Consider the following 18,257-nt stretch of genomic DNA (forward strand, 5'->3'; position numbering starts at 1 on the left):
AATACTTATGAAATATAATTCATACTCACTGATGTTATATTTTAGCGTCCTGTTGCACTGATTTAAGTCCATGATTTATTTCACCGTCTTTTAGTGCATACACTTATCTACCTCACTCCTTTCTCTCGCGCTATATGTTTTGGCACAAAAGTGCCATCTTCAGGTGCTTATTCGATTAACGTTAAACTAGTTCATTGCGTGCCTTGTCTTCATATTAAAATAATTAAAATATATATTTAATAAATAAATATTAAATATTAAAAATATTAAAATTGTTCAGGATTTTTCCTAAGTCGTATCTCACTTCTCGAGTCACCTCTAACCTCGGCACTTTTGTGCCGAAACATGTAGTGCGAGAGAAAGGAGTGAGGTAGATAAGTGTATGCACTAAAAGACGGTGAAATAAATCATGGACTTATACTCACTGCTTTAATAATGTTGCATAAAATTCAGAATGTACTTTGTTCTTTTACTGTTACTGGTGAACAGTGCTGTGTGGCAAGGCAAACTGAATGTTACAGTCAGGACTATTCTGTCAATATACACAGTGTGATAGCACTGATTCTTTGTTTCAAGAAGTCATACAGTAAAAGTAGATGTAGAACATTAATGTCTTATACATAAAATGAAATGCAATGATTGCGATTTGGGCTAATGAAATATTTTGAAACAAAGAAAACAAAACAATATAATTTTCTTTTCATAACGTTTTATTTTAGCGTCCTGTTGCACTGATTTTCATCCATGATATGTATACAGTGGCCGTCTTGTAGTGCACTCAATTTCACCTGTTACTTCACGACATGTTTCGGCAACATAGTGCCATCATTAGGTGGCCTAATTACGTTAATCTATTGCATTGCTTGCCCTCATATGTCTTCACAACACCATTTAAAAAGTATTTAAAAAGTGCGTATCTGTCAACTATAATAAATTTACACTCACTAAAACTTGTTAAGATTATTTATCTTATGTGTCTTAATTACAACACTCGCAGCTAAGAAGGGAACACACATCACAAGACATGGTTTACACAGAAAATAAGAAAAACGACCCCATAGTGAATGAACCACACGCAAGTTTTAATTAAGACACATAAGATAAATAATCTTAACAAGTTTTAGTGAGTGTAAATTTATAATAGTTGACAAATACGCACCTTTTAAATGTTGTTGTGAAGACATATGAGGGCAAGCAATGCAATAGATTAACGTAATTAGGGCACCTGATGATGGCACTATGTTGCCGAAACATGTCGTGAAGTAACAGGTGAAATTGAGTGAACTACAAGATGGCCACTGTATACATATCATGGATAATTTTCTTTGCTGAGAGCAAAAAAGTTAAAGAAAAGTTTACGGACTTTAAACCTCATATCAAATATAATGAGGTTTCAGAGAGAACTACTTAAATTATTGGTAAAAATTAAATTTTTCCATAAATATGCATTTGAAATAATGTATACCATGTAACATCAACATTCTGATTTATAAGGTTTCTTGCAATTTCAGACCCTCGGAAGCTGGGTTTTGCCCCTTTTTTACAGTTTCAATACGCATATTCAAATTATGCTCTCAGTACATCTTGTAATTCATCACAATTACTTAGGTTAATCACGCAGTTACAAGCAGTGACAATTTTACCAACTTTTCTGTAGTACTATATTTTACCATCATACTGTGTGTGTGAACAATGAATGTATGGTGAATCTATACTTCCTATTGTGGAGATGGAATAAAGTAAAGAAATTTTCTGTAGTATTATTCCTATGCTCCCTTCACATGCTTCTGATAGCATGTATTTTGTAACCAGAAAATCCAAGGCAGATACAATCTCAGCTCAGCTTCTGTGAACAACCAAAAACAGCGGGCAGCATGCAATGAATGTCCTAAAATTCAAGAAACGTACCAGTACAGGTTAAAGAAAAGCTAGAGACTGTATACAAACATGAATATCATTTATGGCTCACTCTGTTTCGAATATAACTTAAACGAACAGACTCATCATAGGTTGAACAGAAACTTTCTTGCAAACTACTGTGTTGCAACACCAACCATTCAAATGATATGTTTGTTCAAAACATGTGTCATTACCTATGATAATGTGGTCAAAAGAGGAATAGGCATAATTAAGTGATACATCAAGGGTAGCCTAGAGGAAACACTTTTATTTTGCAGTACACTTACAAGTACAAGAAACATTCAAGTCATGTTAGGAGTGCCTGGAGAGCCCACAACATCTATGATCTCAGAGATTCCTTTCTGTTTTGCAGTCTCACTCTCTGCAGAAACATAATTTCGGGATGTTTCCTTGTTTCCTGATATGGAACTGGGGACCACCAAGGTCTGAAAGAAAAAACAAGTTCAGGGATGAGCTGCAATGTGTACAAAAGTTATGATCCTGTATATTTGTTTATCTGACAATGCTGTGTTAACTAGAAAGATTATACAGCATCAAATAATGTGACAGAATATGATGATGATTCAGGAATTGATGTGAGAGAAGAACAGTCGTGACTTTTTTCACCACACTCTTCAGGCATGTCAGACAGGATGGAGAAAACCAGTCAGTCCATGTGCAGTTATTCACTGAGATCTGAATCCTGGTTGAGATATATACTTGATCAGGATACCATTCTACATAAAAGAACACACTTATCAGTCCAACTCTGTGTACCTGTAACATATCACTGTCTGTCTAAAACATCTTTGAGAGTACGTCACAGCTTGAGTAGGAAATCCTATGGAAGAAAAGTCCTATGTATCAATTAGATCTCTAGTATGGTAATTTTGGTTCCCCTTCATGGAAATACAATCTAGTAACTTCATAACAATGACATAATGATCTATATCACAATCTGACAATGACACAACTTCAGAAATGTTTTAGATGAAGTATGAATGTGCTATTGTTACAGACTATTTTTTTTTTAAAGTTTGTAATGTTACAGTTACCATGGACATTTAGGATTTGAAGAGACGTTTTTGATATACAATTTTATATGTGTATACTTCTGGGAAGAAATTGTTTTTGTCATATTCATGAAGAATCATATTCCTTTCTAAACAGGTAAAGTATTTATCATTACAGTTTATCTAGTGTTAAGGACATACCATTGTTCTTTTTAACAGCACTGAAATATATATAGAAACAGTGGTTCTAAGCACTGGTCCACTTGTACACTTTACAAAGACAAAAAGATTAACACTGTTTGCAGTCTTATGGAGCCTACCACATGTGTTTCAAGAGAATACCAAGCAACAGTATGAAGAGTTGTCACACTTAGCAAAGATTGTTCTAATGATATAGAAAGTGAAAACATTATTATTGTAATAAATAAAACAAACTTCATTCAAGTGAATAAAGTATGAACTGTTTTCACACCTTCTTATGGAACATACATAACATCATAATAGGATAGTGTAAGGAAACAGAAAATCTGACTGAAGATTAGTGGTACCTTTGGATGTAACAGCATACAGCAAAGAGTGTGTAAACGAGCGAAAGGAATAAATTTGCTATATCAAAGAACAGCGTGAACTTATTTGTCGCGTTATACACCCAATACGTGACAATACATATTGTCATGATTTTAGGGGTGTGACTATAGATGGGGTATGGACTGGTAAATTGCATTTATTGACCACTTATACACAGCACTTGGAACTACAAGTAATTACAGTGCTACTGATAATCTCCACAATTCACAGATCACCACAGCACTTGCCAAGCCTTTTGCCAGCCTGTTGTGTTTTCACCAGCCATTCCCTAGCAACAACTTCTAACAGTGGAGATTCTTCAGCTTCCCGCGCTCATGACGTTAGTTTTAGGCAAATATCCCGCAACTGAATTCTTGTCAATGGTCATCTTAACTACAGCACCACCTCTTCTCAGCCTCCTTCACAGAGCTTGACTCAAATGCCAACCCTCAATTAACTGGGTACCAGGCTGGCAGCCATTTCACACCAACCTATTAGTCTTCTCTTCACAGGCTGACTTTCAACTGAACTGGTCAACTTAACTGTCTTCAAGATAACTCCTTGGCGCGGACCACATCAAAAACACCATTCCTCTATTGTTTTGTACGCTAGTTTCTACGGGAACGTGTTTACTGACCCCTTGCTTAGAAACAGGTTGCATAACCCCATTGCTCTACTGCTGCATGCTTGTTGCAGGCGTTACCTAGCAATGGCCGCTGTTTGTAGAGTCACTGCTTAGCAATGGGTCTATATGCCACATTATGTGTATATATATATATATATATATATGTAGGTCTATATGCCACATTATATATATAATATAATACAAGTTAAAATATTTTTATCACAAATCATAACCAGTAGTATTCAAAGGCTTTACAAACCACAAATCTTTGAACATAGTATTTTCAGTACATAACAAACAGGTATACTGTAATATTCAAGGACCTTATAAAGCACTAGCCTGTATGAAAAATTGTTAGTACATTCAGAGGTCTCATAAAGCAACAGTCTGTTTGAAACATTTCTGAACATATTTTTTGGAACATAAACAGTCATATAGTATTCAAATGCTTTATAAAGCAACAGTCCCCCTTAAAACACTTTGATCAAAATATTTTTATTACACAACACAAATAGTTGCAAGCTTATGGTATCCAAATGCTTTATAAGGCACCAGTCTCTCTTAAAACCGTCTTTAAGAAATCTCCTTCTTTGCACATTCTGACATCTGGTCCAATGTATCTCATTTCTCTTTTCTTCAAGATGTTCACTACAGCAAGACATAGATTGTAATTTTCTGGACTTGCACCACTCAAGTGATACAACAAATCTTGAATTAGGTGACTCTTCTGTCAGATAAATCTGATGAGGGAATTTTATCTAATTATAGTGGGAAATTAAATTTCTTGTGCTTGGAAGTGGAGAGATGTTACTAAAATTGAAACAAGCAGTTTTTTGTAACAAAATTGATGTACAAGTAATAAGCTGTTGTATGAGTAGAAGTACAGTACAAAGTATATACAAGTATAGTACAAATACTATAAAGCCTATGATTCAGTTAGGAGGGAAATATTGAACAATATTCTGATAAGAGTTCGGGATACCCATGAAACTAGTTAGGTTGATTAAAATGCGTTTAAACAAAATGTATGGTAAAGTCCGTGTAGGTAAACATTTGTCTGATAAATTTCCTATCCAGAATGGTCTAAAACAAGGAAATGATTTATCGCCACTCCTTTTCAACTTTGCTTTAGAATATGCCATTAGGAAGGTCCAGGGAAACCAGGTTGGACTGAAATTAAACAGGACACATCAGCTGTTGGCCTATGCTGATGATGTGAATCTACTGGGTGATAATGTAGATACAATAAAGAAAAACACACAAACTTTAATTGACGCAAGTAAAGAGGTTGGTCTAGAAGTAAACACAGAGAAAACTAAGTATATGTTCCTGTCTCATCACCAAAATGCAGGGCAAAATCATGACATAAAGATAGGAAACAGATGTTTTAAAAATGTGGCACAGTTCAGATATTTGGGAACAACGATAACAGATCAAAACTGATTCAGGAGGAAATTAAGAGGAGATTGAACGAGGGTAATGCTTGCTACCATTCAGTCCAGAACCTTTTGTCTTCTCGTCTGCTTTCCAAAAACATAAAAATCAGAATATACAAAACTATAATTTTGTCTGTGGTTCTGTATGGGCGTGAAACTTGGTCTCTGACATTAAGGGAGGAACACAGACTGAGGGTGTTTGAGAACAGGATGTTGAGGAGAATATTTGGACAGAAGAGAGATGAAGTGACAGGAAGTTGGAGAAAACTGCACAATGAGGAGCTTCATAACTTGTACTCTTCTCAAAATATAATCAGAATGATCAAGTCAAGGAGGATGAGGTGGGCAGGGCATATAGCATGAGGAGACAAGGAATGTGTATAGGATATTGGTGGAAAAGCCAGAAGGAAAGACACCACTGGGAAGACTAAGGCGTAGGTGGATCTTAGAGATAGGATGGGACAGTATGGATTGGACTGATCTGGCTCAGGATAGGGACCAGTGGAGGGCTCTTGTAAACACAGTAATAAAAGTTTAGGTTCCATAAAATGCTGCAAAATTCTTGAGTAGCTGCAGAATTGGCGGCTCCTCCAGAAGGGCTTAGTTCCATGAGTAAGTATTTTTTATTGCTAGTGGGGTGGGACTAAGTCCCTTGTACTGTGGCCACTTCTGGCCTATTGTACCAGCCCCAGATGATAGGTGAGGGTGATTGTGGGGCAATTGGTGGAATGAAGATTGGCAGGAGAAACCGAAGTACTCGGAGAAAACCCGCCCCAGCTCCACTTTGTCCACCACAAATCCCACTTGACCAGACCCCGGGATCGAACCCAGGCCACCACTGTGGGAAGCCAGTGACTAACCGCTTGAGCTATGGTATGGCCCAAGTAAGTAAGTAATGAGTACAAGTACTGATTCACAAGCAATGAGCTTATAGCAATTTGTGCTGTAACCTGAAACATCTGTATCTGGTACTTTTGCAGTATCACACATGCTAAAACTGCATTCGGCCACAGCACCTTTGTCAAAAATCAGTTCAACCAATGGACCATCTGCACTGACCATTTCAGCAGGAGTTGAACCTGCTAGTAAGGAAGACAGCCCTGAAACAGGGTTATATTCTTCAATATTTAGTCTTGCACTGAGGAATTTTATAAATGATGTTCTTGAGCTTTCAGGCTGTAACACTCCAATGAAAGCCCACTGGAACTCACCTGGACATTCTTTCAGAATATATCAAGCAATAACAAACTTACTTCTTTATTCTGCCAATATGCACAACCATTGATTTTAAGAGAAACATGAACAGTCACTGATAAGCGCTTCCTGGTTTCTAATACAACAGTTGTTTGCAGAATCTAGTTACATATAAAACTGGATCTGTAGTGTACAGCTGAATGAAAATTATTATCAGGACCCAAATTCCTGACACTTAGCTGGGACTGTAAAGATTGCACTCACAACATTGCCAATGAATGTGCTGGCCATAATCTAACAGCAAGTATATCTAAACAGTCACTGTTCACATCTGCACATGGGCAATGAGGTGATTTACTACACTTCCAAGATCTCTGAAAAGTCCTCTCCCATGGATGTTTCTCAGACTGTTGTTTACACACCTGTGCTGCTTCAGCTATTTCAGTTTCAGCTGATTCCAGGTAGTCAAAGAAGTGTTCTATTATTTTCTTACTTTTGGTGAGAATATCAACGGCCAATGTAATGATCCTATTCTTAGAAAATTTTGAAGTTTCTGCTTTGTGTACTTTACAAACTACAAAATATGCAAGGTTGTTTACACTTTCCATCAACTTTTATATGTTCTTTAAGAATAAATATTTTGTCTGTAGCCACTCCAAATTCAGTTTTACGCCTCTGTGCCAATCACTGCATGACTATGTCAATGTCAAAGGTTGGAATCATGTACTTGTTCAGCGTGTAAGGATGCTGCATTCATGACTGCTGACAAATGCTTTCTGGAGTGAATTTTTGATGATGCCACTGTAGCCATGGATGAAATTAGCTCCTGTGATTAACTATGTACAACAGAAGCAGATTTGTTGCAAATAATGTTTTTCTTGTTAGAAATCTTTTCACACATTGTATTGAAATCTTTCCTTATTCAAATCATTTACATTTGAGCACATTAAAATTTTGCAGTTCATTAACAGAGCATGTGGTAGTGTAGTTGACTGAGACACTGTGCTGTAAGTCAGAAGGTCACGGCTTTGATTACTTTAATGTTTAGGGGCCACCATAGTGAAGGGAAGATTCTAAAGTGTTCTGACAATGGTGGATGACACACAGAATTACTGGAGTTCTGGACTTTGTTCATCGTCACTCTAGGCAATAGAGGACAAGACGTTTCGGAAACTGGATCTGTTTCCATCTTCAGGTGGTCCAGTGATTGAGATTAGCTCTTTCTAAGGAGCTCAACTGAGTAGGTGTCTTCCTTTATCACCTGAAGATGGAAACAGAGCCAGTTTCCAAAACATTGTGTCCTCTATTACCTAGAGTTCTGGACGATGGAAAATGTCCAAACCCCCAGTAATTCTTAGTGAAGGGTGTTCAGTCAACAACCCATTCACCCAGTCTACATTATTTCCTGTCCCAGGCTAATAGGTTCCTAGCAATTTTATCTGAAGGCCTTACAGTGACAAGCTCTGACTGACAGGGAGGATATTCCCATTATCAGGCAGCTAAGGAGCCCCTGCAACATGCATTTTACACCTCTAGATGACATAAACCCTGCCTGATGTACATTACAATTAGGCTTCAAATAAAAAACTTTAATTAGGGACCTCAGCTGAGGCATTATTCATGTCCACAACAAGCAAGATTCCTTTGGGCAGTCCAACCCACAGATGTAAACCCACCATTAGCCACTCATAAGGGTGACATTCTCCTTTTGTAATCTCCTCAGTATGGTGGCCATCTCCGCTGGGCCTCCAAGAAACCAAGACACCACCTGTTTGGATTCTCTGCACAACTTGCAGGTCATATGCATACAAAGTCTCAGCTTTTGAATTCTTTTGGTTTATTCATTTATGCACTTCATACGTGCTCTTCCTCCTCCTGGCTGGCCTCCCCATGGGGAAGCCTAGTGACCTCCATGCCCACGCACTCCATCAGTTGACCAAGCTTCTCCTCAGTGGTACTCTGGACATCCACCTTCTATAGTGAACACCTTCCATTAACTCTCAACTGTCTGGGCACAGCTAGCAGGACTGTAAGTAACAACACTATATCTCTTACTCTTACTTTCCTTATCTACAGGTGGTGGGGGTCTGTCCAGGGACAGCACAGCCCCCACCACTGGGCCCACATGCAGTCTCAACAAAGGCACCAGTTGAGACCTTATGACCTTAGTTTCTTTACAAGAGCCTGCCTCTTCCTGGCTCAATTGTTCTGAGAGACACTCTGTTTCTTCTTCTTTCAGTCTCAAACCCAATGGTCTGCACATCACAGCCCTTGACAGGCTTTGACTGCTTCTCCATTTCTCCATGACAGCAGAGCACTAACCAATGGAGGCCTCCAATGCAAGGATGGAGGATCCAGTGACCTCTACTGAGAGGTCCCTGGATATTTCTCACCCATTCACAATGAAGCTAAGCAGTTGCTGAAAATCTTCAGGGACTAATATGAAGTATCTGTAGCCAGGGAAATCTAATACAAACTCATGCAAGAGGAAGGTTACATAGAATGGGAAGTCGCACTGTATCCCTAGGGCACCATTCACTGCATTACTCCCTCAGTGCCAAGCGCACTGTGGCACAACAGCTGCACCTTACAGTAAAGGCCCACCGCCCTTAGTCAGCCAGGTTAGCCTGCTGATTCCAAAGACTGCCAATAGGAGGCAGGTGTGGTGACCCTGCCGCCAAACAGAACATCCGTTAGCACAGAATAACATGATACTGTATACCAGTAAATTACCAGTTTTGTATCCTAACTTCTGTGATACTTTGCCCAAACTCACTGCATCTCATGGTTTGTGACCTAAAACATATTCTCTCTGGTGGATTCTGAATGGCTCTGACGATGGTGTATAATATTCAGAATTACTGGGTTTTTGGACTCTGTTCATCATCCAGTATTCTAAAAACCAGAAAACACAAAGTTTTGGAAACTGGATCTTTTCATCCTCAAGTGAGCAGGAAGTGGGTCTAGTGATTGCGGTTAGGTCTTCCTAAGGGACCCAACACAGTAGATGTCTCCCCTTTCACATGAGGACTGAAACAGATCCAGCTTCCAAAATGTTGTGCTCTCTATTCTTTAGAATATCAGAGGATGGACAAAGTCCAAAAACCCAATCATTCTGATTATTTCTCCCTCCCTTGCTTTCTCACCTGCTACCCTCAGAGCATGACATAATGCAAACTTTGGCATGAACACGTTTAAAGCTTAAAATGAATTAAAAAATTTAATTTGTTTGGTTTCCAATGGCTGCATTTGGGATTGTTTAACCCATTTTGCTTCTTGCTTACCAATAGAGGGTCTTTTTCTTTTGGGAAGCTTTGCCAGGTTTGTTGCTCATTCTGTACTATCCAGGGGACACGTATGACTTAAAGAATGTCATGGACGTGAGTAACTATAGTCAGCATTCAAGTTCAGCTGTTCTATAACATCTGTAACCCTTAAAATATTGGGGCAAAAAAAACAGAAATTACTGGGATTTTGGGCTTTTCCCATTGTCTGGTATTCTAGAAAAAAAACAATATTTCTGAAACTGGATCTGTTTCCATCCTTGGGTGGGGGGAAGACACCTACTCAGCTGGGCCCCTTACAAAGAGTAGGTGCGTTCCTCCCCTCACCTGAGGACAGAAACAGATCCAGTTTCCAAAACGCCATGTTTTCTATTTTCTAGAATACCAGACGACAGAAAAAGTCCAAAAACACAGTAATTCTGTGTTATACACCATTGTCAGAACCCTTTAGAATCTACATGAAAAAACACTGTTTTCCATTTGGTTAAATACAATACTTATTCCTTTTGACATTAAATACCAATACCATATCCAGGATCCAGGAAGGAGATACATGCAGTGTGGGCAGAAAAAAGGGAGATAGATTTTGCTGGCAAAGTGGTTCATGCTTGCATTGCCAGCCATTACGAATCTGATGGATTGGATAGACTATGTGCTACTGAGCAAAGCAAAAGACATAATCTGAAAACTCCTAAGTTCAAGACTGAAAAAAGACTGTTTGAACTGAGAGTGAGATATTTTTTTCTCAATCTGATCTAAAAATTCCAAGACCTGCACATGCCTGAAGTATGCATGTCCATCACGAACCATAATCAACAGACAGAAAATAATTCTGCAGCTTAGGTTAAAATACCATTCAAGACATTAGCATTGCTGTTCAGTAGTTTTCATCATGTTTCACTGTAACCATCTCATCTCTTAACATCCTTACAGCAACAGGACAGCATATTACATAATAAAAGAAAATGCAGGAAGAAAAAAGTAAATATTGCATTACCCAGCATTCTAAAATAATGAGACCCTTTGAAATGTATTATCTGAGGTGCGTTTGGCAGTTTCTCTCCTAACAGACTGAAAACATCTATCACTGTGAATAACCCATCCAGTTTCTATGCTGTCTTCTGCAATTCTTCATCTGGAAATAATTTGGTGATCCGCTATTATGGCTTGCAATATACCTACCAGCAGTCTAAAAGAAATACTGAATGCAGTAACTTTAAATTAGTAAACTGGAATAATAAAGCATTCAGAGAAAGTTAGAATCAGAATGTTTTGGTTCATTAACTCTTCATGACATTAAGAATGAGGGAAGTGAGTTGTTTAAACTTGCTTCACCAATGACAGCTATGAAGGCATTCAGATGTCGCACAAAGCAATCATTTATTTAATGTCTCTCGTTTGGATTTTAAAAGTTATCAGCATTTGTTTCCTATTGTGCAGGTAATAGTCATGATCTTATGTTATGCATCCATGTGAAAATTTTAATAATCAGTAGGCCATATTCGAATTCCCATCCATTCCAGGAAACAAAGCATTGCTGTGGTTCATAAACCATCGCACAGAAAGACAGAAGCACACAACATGAGTAAAGCTTGACCAAAGATCTCCAAAAATACGTCATGAGAGTTTTCACACTCATACCAACTTCCTCTATAAGGCTGATTCAACCAATTATTAGTAAAAAGCACCATGCTACTCTAAAAAAAAAGAGCTAAAATGTTACTTCTGAATAGAGGAGCTTCATGACCCTACAGTCATGAATAAAAGGACCAAGGACACTGTTTCTGCTAAGGTGATATATTTGTGGTTTCAAATGCTTCAAGAAATGTTTCTTTTTCTAATACTGATCATGCATACACAATGTATTAATGAGAGAACCACTATTATTCACATTTACATCCTTGAAGTTTAGTTTAGAACCCAAAGCTATTTTGTAAATGATATATTTTATCCCAAAAGGAAATTTAAAGAAACATTTTAGTTAGAAGGTAAACATCTGGGGGAGGGGCAATGCAATTATTGTCACATCTATCATGAGCAAAGATTGCAGGCCACATAAAAACAAGAGCATCTTACCTTCAAAAGTCTACAAAACAAGGTGCAAATCACAGGTATCTACTGAAGACAGGAAGTCAAGAACAGATACAACTGCAGAAAAATGATGTAAGTTCTGTAGTTCTAGCAAGAGTTGCAGACGTTGCTGTTGTTCCCACACTGAAAAATGACTGACTCTCGTTCACCACTTCAGCTTTGCAAAGGACAAGGAAGCACTATCTTTCAGAACTGAATCAATGTGATTTCAATGACTTAAAAGCAAAAAAATGAGAACTGCAAAGTTAATCTTCATTTCTTCTCTATTGAAAACCAGAAAAAAACTAAAATTATGGTTAACATTTAACTTAATGTACAGTATATGTTACATTAAACTTATCTCCTTGTAGCCCCATTATACACAGAGTATGCATTCAGGTACGTGTCAATGAGTTCATTCTATTCAAAGATGGAAAATAATGCTACGTATGCAAGAAACATTTGAATCTTGTTATACATATTACCTACCAAAGTTAGAGATCAGCTACCTTTATCCAAACTGGTCATAAGCTACAACAAGCCCAACCGTTCACATTCTTAAACCCTTCAAGTATGTCATAGAATTATATTGAATGAATAAATGAGAACTTCTGTACATCTTTCAGTGCAATAAAAACCACACGCTCACTATTTGTTCTTAAATGTGTTAAAATGATGCACCTCATACACAGTGCCCAAGAATAAAAATATATCTCAAGATGATCAAAATGCATCTTGTAGTACCACAGAACCATCTACGGAAAACATCTGAGAACCATTTACAAATAACAAAGGTTATACTATATCTGAATATAGTATACTCTCAAAGAGTAAACTAATTTAAAATGTGCAATGTTCATGTTGTTTAGGTGCTCTGTCACTAACTGGGAAAAATACTCCTTAAATATATTAAGAGAATAAAAACTCTGAAACTATGACAGATAACACCGGTAAAGCATTTTTAAAATTTTAATGCATGCACTCTGCTATATGCAATACTATAAAAATAATATTATATTAAGTAACTTTTCCATTAGTTCACTATTTAACACACCTGGTTCAAAACCTTCAAACAACAGTACACTGTATTCACTTTATGTTCTGAACCAAGCAACTTCATAATGAATGACAAAGGCAACTGCTACATTGACATACAGTGAAACTTCAATTTTGCTCTCTTGAATTTGATGTTCTTCTTATGTTTATGCACATTTTATTGGACCCCACCAAATCACACCAGGTTCAAAACCTTCATATAACAGTACACTGCTTCCACTTTATGTTCTGAACCAAGCAACTCTAAAATAAATAACATAGGTAACTATTGCATAGACATACACAGAAAACTTCGATTCTGCTCTCTTGGATTTTATGTTTTCCATGAGGTTATGCATTTTTTATTGGACCCCACCAAAGGCCCACAAGCACAATGTTAAATTTTAACCAATTTTACATTTTTGTCAAGTTGCATTCTATTTTTCAAGCTCTGACAACAGAAATTTAATAAACTGTACATTTGCAATGTTCCACTTGGGGGGAGGGGGAACAGGTACTGATTTGAAGAAAGCAGTCTTCTGGGATTTGGCACCGTGTATATGTGGTGTTAACCGACGTTTCGGAGGAACGTATCGCCCCCATCTTCAGGGTTGAAGAAGTATAAGNCTGATTTGTTCATATTCAGTCATGACGAAAGTTTCTGACTATAACATGAGTGAGCATAACCAACTGCAAGTATGAACACACATTCATGTTCATGATTGCACTTGGATAGGTGCACTAATTTGTTTTACCACAAATTTGACTGAGCTACACAATGGTTGGCATTGTAAATGTATGTGACAATCCATCTGTTAAGTTTCTTGGTCTAAAATATGGATAGTATACCAAAAAGAGAAGCATCTACAATATGTGATAATATTAATATCATATTGCAAGTTGATGCATACATTTTAGCATGCATCAAACTGTGAAGATACTGAAAAATTTTATGCCCAGAAAGTGACCCTCCTCCAAGTAGTGGAAATCTTTCAAACATTCATCGCTGGAAGAGCTGAGTTTTCGTCACGTTTCAAGCAATCACATGTGAGTAATTCTTTCAACTGAGGCACCCATCATACAGTTATCATGTTCAAACATGTATGTTTTAAATAGCCTGCCAAAGTTCTGGTATAACGTAACCCACATTTTCATGTTACATCATTTTAGTTTATCTGATTTTACACTTTCCTCAATTTTACATTTATTTCAGGTGGCCCCTTCAAAAGTGTAAAATCAAGGTTTCATTATTGGATTATACTGAAGTTACAATCAATATTCAAGTTTCAAACATTTGTCCCCTTGAGCGTTCAGTTTTCACTTAAAAGCATTCAACTGAAAAGTCATTTACACCAGACCATTCCAAAGTCCATACAGACTAATATTTCCTAAATAATTTTTTTAACCAAATTGTTCTGGCACCAAAAAAATATTGACCAAATTCCAAAACAAAACTAAAGGCTGCAGACATAAAATTGGGTAAGAGCACAATGATTTCTCCATGATATTCAAGGAATTAAACTGTTCAGCCTTTTTCAACAGACGAAAGCTTTTAAGGAAACTCCTTCTTGCAATTAAACTTGAAGGCTTTTCACTGTCACACATAAACCCTGGCACTGGACCTTATTCTAACCTATAAGCCATAACATAGAACACTGACATTCTGACACCATTTAATTCATGTGAAATGTCCCTCAACCTCACTCTGCTGTTGCTAAACATCAACAGGAAAACATATTATTCTTGTCTTCCATGCTGTTAACACGTTCTCTACCAGCCTCACAGTGCATAATTTTATGTGACCAGCCCAGGTTTTTAAAGTGTCAGGGTACTTCTAATGCATTCATTGACCAGCAAAATCAGGGAACACCCTACTCATAAACTACAACATACAGGAGTTTGTGTTGCAATCTGACCTAAGTCAGATATGGTAATCTAAGTAGGGGAATACTTATCCCACCTCAGGTCAGGTGTGGGAGAGTATGTGTAGAACAGAATTCAGACAGAGTCACAACAGGAATAATAGATAAATACTCCAACAATGCAGTAACAGCCTACACTGGAAAATATGGTAGCAATGTTTCATGTCCTGAATTCACAGTATTTCAGTTTATGACGCATTAATGCTACAACAAATAAATCCTCTGAACTAAGACAAAGAAAGACTAGTAATCATATGCTGAGCTATACTTCTCTGCATGGTACAGCATTTTATTATGTCATTAAGAAAGAAGCTAGAGTATAAGGCACAGCTTCCTTTGTGGAACATGCTGCTACAATCTGTGACTCTTAGAGCCCAAAGGTAACCCAAGTACTTCACAAAATTTTCCCTATAAAATCTGGGAATGTCTTACAGTCCGGAAAATACAGTAGTATATGTAGGTACAGTGCATATACAATATCTACATTTCAGACTGCTTCAGGATTCAGTGAAGTTGAACACTAAATTATGGAAAAACATAAAACAGCTGGACTGACCTTCAAAACGCTTCACTTAACAAGAGAACATTTTAAATCAGAAAACATTAAATGTGTGTTCCATACAATTAGGTAAGCAAGTTACAGCTTGGGTTTACATTAATTCTGCAAGTAATCCTGCATTATGTTTTTGAACATAAAATTCAAGGGGGGGGGGGAAGTGAGGATTATGCAAGTAAATATCATACTTCAGATGGTACCTGACCCATCCATTTTCAGAAAAAAGTGATGCCACTAATTCACTACCTGTTACATTAATTTAAAGAATAAGGAAAATTATTTTCAAGGAGAATAATACTGTTCTTTCCTAATTTGTTAGTTCATGTAGAAAAATGACTCATGAACAAAGCATTCTTTCCAAAATCCAGATTTAAAATTTCAGAATATTTAATTAACAATCAAAATGGATGCACAAAGAATTCTTGTTCAACACTTGCTTACATGTGAACTGATTAATTTGGAAAGTGAACATGCCCAACAGCTAGAAGTCAGACATGTTCTCCTTTTCAAATAATCGATTCAATTGTTTTCCATTACCTTTACTTTATTAGGGTGTCTCACCTTCACATTCTGACATCTCTTCTGTATCATGTTCAAATATACAGGGTAGTAAACACATATCCATCAACACTTAAATATCATCATTAGAGACTCTGACAACAAATCACATATATACATATATCTATACAAATTTAAAATAATATCAGCAACTATGCCCTGCAAAAAACATGATACATCTCATGTCTTCAATATAACCATTCATTGAAATACCTATGTTAATACAGACAATATTCAGCTAACATATAATTTATCCTTTCAGTTACATAACATTAACATCAGAATGAGTAAGAGTAGCAGTATAAAGTATGATACAAAAATATTCAGCTACATACCCAAATGAACTAAAATTGCTACATAATCTCACTTAATCCAGGTACTAAAATATCACTTTACTCTATTTCTGGCTGAAACAAAATGATCAATGATACTATTTCAGACTGCTTCAATTGCTGAGGATGAATTACATTAGGTGTTGATACCACTGACCTTGCCAGGATTCAAAGCCTCATACTGATGGCGAAGAGTCTGGAGATCATATTCGCATGTTGCCAATGCAGACTTCAACTCGTAGAGCAGCACCATATCACTACGCAGTTCATTGAAGTGTATGCATATATCTTCTGTAGGCATTGGGTTCAATTCTGAAACAGAAACACATCTCTGATGAGTATGCATATAATCTAAGCAGGCAGTCAGAAGTCATAAGCAAATTAGTGTGCTTTTGAGAGACAGCCATCGTTCAAGGCAGTTCAAGGTGTGAGCAGGAATTCTTTGTTCGTCATAGCAGAAGGGAAGATGCTCATTATCCAGCAAGGAATGAAGCACATCAAAGACAGTCAGTGATTGTAAGCTGTCAAAATCAAATGTAATTGTAAAGGAACACCAATAAATCCATTCATCCAATCTAGAAGCCATTAATTTTGTCATGCATACCCCCCTACATGAGGAAATATGTAGATTCTGCTAGTCAGTCAACTGGTCAAATAGCACATTTGCTTCCAAAAAAAAAATAGAGGTACTAAAAAAATATTAGTAATGATTAAAACTCATTTAAAATCCTTGCTCCCTTCCATCAGTTGTTTAAAGATTATTCATTTCTGTCTTATTTTGGCACAACTAATTAGCAGCAATACCTATAGAGAGCTCCTGCAGTAGCTGCTCAATAGCTTTGGTTCTCTTCTGTCCCACACTGGCAGGAAGCTTCATACGCTGAGAACGTAGACTTACACCACTGCCTTTGAAATCTGGGAATTTGATACCAGCTGCTTCCACAACCTGAATTCATTAAGTAACATCCAAGTTATAATACAGTCATACACTTATGTTATAATCTAAGTATCTGTGATTTCTTCATCTCTTGCTCGCAGCAAAAACTGCATTAATGCATTCACTCACTGTGATAAGCAACTGTAAACCCCTTCCTAGTTACAGTGCTCAAGGTAGGAAATACACAATGTCTTTCTCTACGACCTGAATCCATCTCTCTCACCTATGAGAAGAACACACATGGGAGGTGAACCTGCTTCCAGAAATAAATAGTTGGGAAGATCCTGCCCCTTTCCCATCAGCTGCATTGTTACGGAGTTAATGTTTACCTTTTATGGCTCCATAACCATGCCTGAAAATGGCTCACTGTAAAACATATAACTCATTCTCATGTTTCTGTTCATGCAAGACATTCACACTTCTGATTTATGTCCTCATTTACAGTACTGTATTGAAATGATGATACACGCACTTCAATAGCAGGGTTCTCTGCATGACACTGATGTGAAAAATAAATCACCACAAGAATACTGGAGCTGTGGTTCTAACTAGATCAGCAATTTGAATTTGTGAAGAAACTGCATTCAACTTGGTCTTTCTGAGACAATAAATACACTAGATAAAATGCTGTGCTGAAGAAAATCTTGATGAAACTGGAGTCAGATTAGAATATTCGCCTTGCAAATCCAACTTAATTAGCTAAATAGGCACGAGTTTTGACCACAACAGCATAGACAGCAATAATAATAATAATAATAATAATAATAATAATAATAATAATAATAATAATAATAATTCAATTTGTGTTTATTTATGTGAAAACTTAACA

The 18,257-nt window shown here is 37.0% G+C and overlaps 1 protein-coding gene across 2 annotated transcripts in view; it reads right to left on the reverse strand.

Annotated features, from left to right (window-relative positions):
* Nucleotides 1–1,511: 1,511 nt before the first annotated feature.
* Nucleotides 1,512–18,257, reverse strand: part of LOC111871463 (DNA methyltransferase 1-associated protein 1) — a 31,498-nt gene continuing 14,752 nt past the window's right edge. Inside the window, exons 7-10 of one of the 2 annotated variants that reach the window (XM_023864609.2) lie at nt 17,296–17,437; nt 16,649–16,803; nt 2,187–2,345; nt 1,512–1,846 (exon numbers count right to left, since the gene is read on the reverse strand). In XM_023864609.2, coding sequence (XP_023720377.1) covers nt 2,202–2,345; nt 16,649–16,803; nt 17,296–17,437 — 441 coding nt within the window. In that variant the 3' untranslated portion in view covers nt 1,512–1,846; nt 2,187–2,201. Of the gene's footprint in view, nt 1,847–2,147; nt 2,346–16,648; nt 16,804–17,295; nt 17,438–18,257 lie in introns of those variants that run through there. The other variant, XM_023864607.2, reaches the window with a different exon arrangement.

Source organism: Cryptotermes secundus, unplaced genomic scaffold, assembly GCF_002891405.2.
Source record: "Cryptotermes secundus unplaced genomic scaffold, Csec_1.0 scaffold465, whole genome shotgun sequence".
Lineage (NCBI taxonomy): Eukaryota > Metazoa > Arthropoda > Insecta > Blattodea > Kalotermitidae > Cryptotermes > Cryptotermes secundus.